This window comes from Athene cunicularia (assembly GCF_003259725.1).
Source record: "Athene cunicularia isolate RWA chromosome 27 unlocalized genomic scaffold, athCun1 chr27_part1, whole genome shotgun sequence".
Taxonomy (NCBI): domain Eukaryota; kingdom Metazoa; phylum Chordata; class Aves; order Strigiformes; family Strigidae; genus Athene; species Athene cunicularia.
In genome coordinates, this window is record NW_020799138.1 from 1,830,584 (window position 1) to 1,834,039 (window position 3,456).

At 58.7% G+C, this 3,456-nt stretch overlaps 1 protein-coding gene across 1 annotated transcript in view; it reads right to left on the bottom strand.

Annotated features, from left to right (window-relative positions):
* Positions 1 to 1,093: 1,093 nt before the first annotated feature.
* The window catches only part of SKAP1 (src kinase associated phosphoprotein 1), a 150,843-nt gene continuing 148,480 nt past the window's right edge, over positions 1,094 to 3,456 (bottom strand). The window contains exons 12-13 of the mRNA XM_026864605.1: positions 1,801 to 1,920; positions 1,094 to 1,218 (exon numbers count right to left, since the gene is read on the bottom strand). Of these exons, the coding sequence (XP_026720406.1) occupies positions 1,822 to 1,920 (99 nt within the window). The 3' untranslated portion in view covers positions 1,094 to 1,218; positions 1,801 to 1,821. The remainder of the gene's footprint in view (positions 1,219 to 1,800; positions 1,921 to 3,456) is intronic.

Consider the following 3,456-nt stretch of genomic DNA (forward strand, 5'->3'; position numbering starts at 1 on the left):
ATGCTTGGTCAAAGCATCCTGCTCCCGTCTCCTTCTCCTGTTTTCCCAGCCCCTCCTCAAGCAGAGTGTGAATCTCAGGATCTGGGGCAGGATGAGGCCTCCTGATGCTCGAGCTTTAGGAGTGCTAATGGGCTGCTGGGCTAACCCAAGGCCTGGTCTTTTTTTTTTGTCTTTTTTTTTTTTCACCAGAGCATCTGCCTGGGCAAGAGCATCAGTTCCTTGCTGCTGGGCCTGCAGCTGCCCCTGCGCCGTGCAGGATGCTCAGGGATGGGGAAATGGAGGCAGGAGGGGCAGAGCCGAGGGAGCCTTTCTCCCTCTCCCAGCGCACAGATCCCTGGCACGGGCTCCCGTGTCTGCAGAGACCCAGGGCTGGAGGAGCAGGTCAGGAACACCGGCAGGATTTGAGCCAAGCTTGCGCCCTGCTGAGCTGAGCTCGGAGCATCCCAAACCCATCCTTCACACCAAAGACGTGCCTGGCAGCGAGGTGCTTTCACCGGTGCGAGCGAGGGCGTGTGCGGGACCCCGGCGAGGCAGCAGACACCAGGATGAGTTTGGCTGCATCCCCGCAGCCCCCTGAATGCCTTCGGGGTCCCCCCCCCACCCCCCCGGTTGTGCCTGGCTTGCAAACATCTGCACAGATGTGTCCGGAGTGGCCGTTGGGGTGATGTCTGGGTTCACCCCATGGGTGATGCTCCTGTGTCGGCACCAACGCGCCCCGGCGAAGGGCTGGGGGGTGCTGGGGGGCTGCTCCGCCGCAGCCCAGGGGGTTTGGGCACCCTCCTCGGGAAGGCTGCAGGCAGCAGGTACTTACCACCATCTAGTGGCCCTTCAGCCAAGTGCGGGAGGAGGAGGAGGAGGAGAAGGAGGAGGATGGGTTAATCCTCAGTCATGAGCTGGGCTGGGCCTGGACCTGAGAGCTCTGGGGATGCTCAGAGCTGGGGCTGGAGGCGAGAGGTCACTGCTCACACCCAGCTCCGGCTCCAGACCTCTGACGAAGTCTGGAGCAGCCAAATGTGGAAGAGAAAAAAAAAAAAAGGCCTTTATTATGGGCTGCCATGCCCCGACGGCATCGCAGTGGGTATCACGGGGCAGAGCGCGGCTCCGGGGCACCGTGCGCGGGCTGGGCGGTGGGATGTGGGTCTCTTCATGGAACGGGTGCCCGTAGCAGAGGGACGTGTCGGCGGTTTCTCAGCATGGCCAAGGAGAGAGAAGCAGCACCTGGATTTGGGGAGGGGGGGGAGACACGGGTGACGGTGGGGAAGGGGACACCAAGTGGGGCAGACACGGCCTCACACGTTGGTGACTCGTGGGCACAGGGGGGATAACGAGGGTGGGGGATCTCCAGGTGAGCGCGGAGCTCTTGCAGGTGTCAGGACTCTGCCTGTAGCTGGGCTGCAGACCCACGCTGCTGTCACAGCACTGGCCTGTGCCTCAGTTTCCCCATCTGCCAAATGCAGGGTTTTGTTTGGGAGAAAACCACTGCGTCTGCAGCACCTGGTGTCGGTGTTACAGCCGCTGACACCCAGCTCTCGGGCTCCAGTGGAGGTGGCTGCTGTGGTTTTACCACATTTCTGCCATGGAGAACTTGAAATCCTGGGAGGGATCGTCCCTGAACTGTAACTGTGGTTCCCAGCCTTGCCTGCTCTCACGTAAAACAGAGACCAGGAGATGGAGCCAAAGACAATCCTCAAGGCTCAGCACCCCAGAGATGCCGGGGCACCCCAGGAACGGAGCCTCCACCCCAGCACCTGCTTCCACGCCTCATCCCTAGCGGGTGCACCCCAGGGTGCCACCTCTCACCTGGGGTGCCACGGTCCCCCATCACTCCTCCAGGTCGTAGGCAGCCACCAGATAATCCTTCGGGACGATCCCGACCACGTTGTTGAGCTCTCCGACCCACCAGCCGTACATGTTGTACTCCTGGGAAGACACAACCAGAGGGACGAGGGTTTAGTGCTGGGGCAGGGGACACGGCTCAGGCCCCCGCCTTCAGCACCTGCATGTACAGAAGGCAGCCCCCAGACCCCCACCAGCAAATCCCCCAGGCCCACCTCTCCCCCTGGGAAATCCTCCCTAACCTCCCCTCCTTCATCCTGCCCCTCTCTCCCCGCTTTGCTCCGGGTCCTGCTTGGGGCTGGCTCAGAATCTCAGCGTTTAATTCACACCCTGATCTTTTTGGGGTATTTCAGTTTCAGATGTCGGCCCTCGGGATGTCCCAGGCCCCAGCCTGGAGCTCTGTGAAGCCCCTCCAGGTGAATCGTGTCGGGGTAACGTGTCCCCTCCCCAGATTTACGTGCGATTTTCCCCTGACAGCAGATACTGGAGGCAGAAAACAGAGAAAACCTCCACCCCACCGTGCGTGTGAGAGGAGAAGTTAGCACACACAAGAAGTTTGCCATCAAACCGGGAGATTATTATTATTTTTTTTTTTTAAAAGGAAATGATGTTACAAGTGATGTGCACAGCAGCACGTTCCATCCCGTGTCCCACACGAGCTCTGACTGCCACCCCGCCAGCCTGGTTGGGGCATTTAACGCATCCCTGAGCTCATCCCTGGTTCCCGACAGGGAAAGGGCTTTGCTGGGGACAGGGGCTGAGTCACCAGAGCCAGACGCTGCTCCCGACGCTTCCAGCTCTGCAGATGGTGCTGCCCTCGCTGGAGCCAGGAAAGGGGCTCGGGAGTCCCGACACTCCCCGGGTTGGGATGCCGATGCTCCCCGGGGACCCCCCCACCCCAGCAAACCCCCCTGTGCTGCTGTTGGGACGGAAGGAGCAGATGCTCCATCCCCCTGCCCCTCTATCCTCACCAAGCAGGGAAGAAAAATCCTACTGCAAAACCAGAAGGAAAAAAAAAAAAAAATCAGGTTTATTTGCTGTAGCCTGGAGACCTGTGGGCAGAGGGGCCGAGATGCAACCCCCAGGCGTGACGGGGAGCCCCCAGCCTCTGCTCAACCCCCCCCCAGCTCTGCCATAGCCTGAACACTATGAGGTATTTTAAAATAATTTCTGCTTTGACGAATTGCCGGGTAGTCCGCGATTGCTCATAATCAAAGGGAGGAAAATGCAAATGAGAGCCAGCCGAGAACTTGCGGCACCGAGCGTTTATTTCACTGCGCAGTGCCAAAAAGAATTAAAACAACATTAAACTCCCAGCAATAATGTTTAAGTCCTCGTTTCCAAGTGCCAAATTGCACCACTCTGGATCATACAGATGTTCGTTAATTATGCTAATTTTTATTAAACTATTAAAACGAGGAGTGCACTGGCACAGCAAGGCAGAGCCCAGTGCAGGGTGAACTCTGCTCTCGTCTGGAGGTGCTAATTTACATCTCGCTGACGTGCTGATGCCTGAGACCGGCTTTTGGAGATGGGGGGGGGTGAGGAGAAGGAGGGGGCTCCAGGATGGTTTTGCTGGAATCTACCTAATTACATGCTAATGGGGCCTCTGTGCTCGGT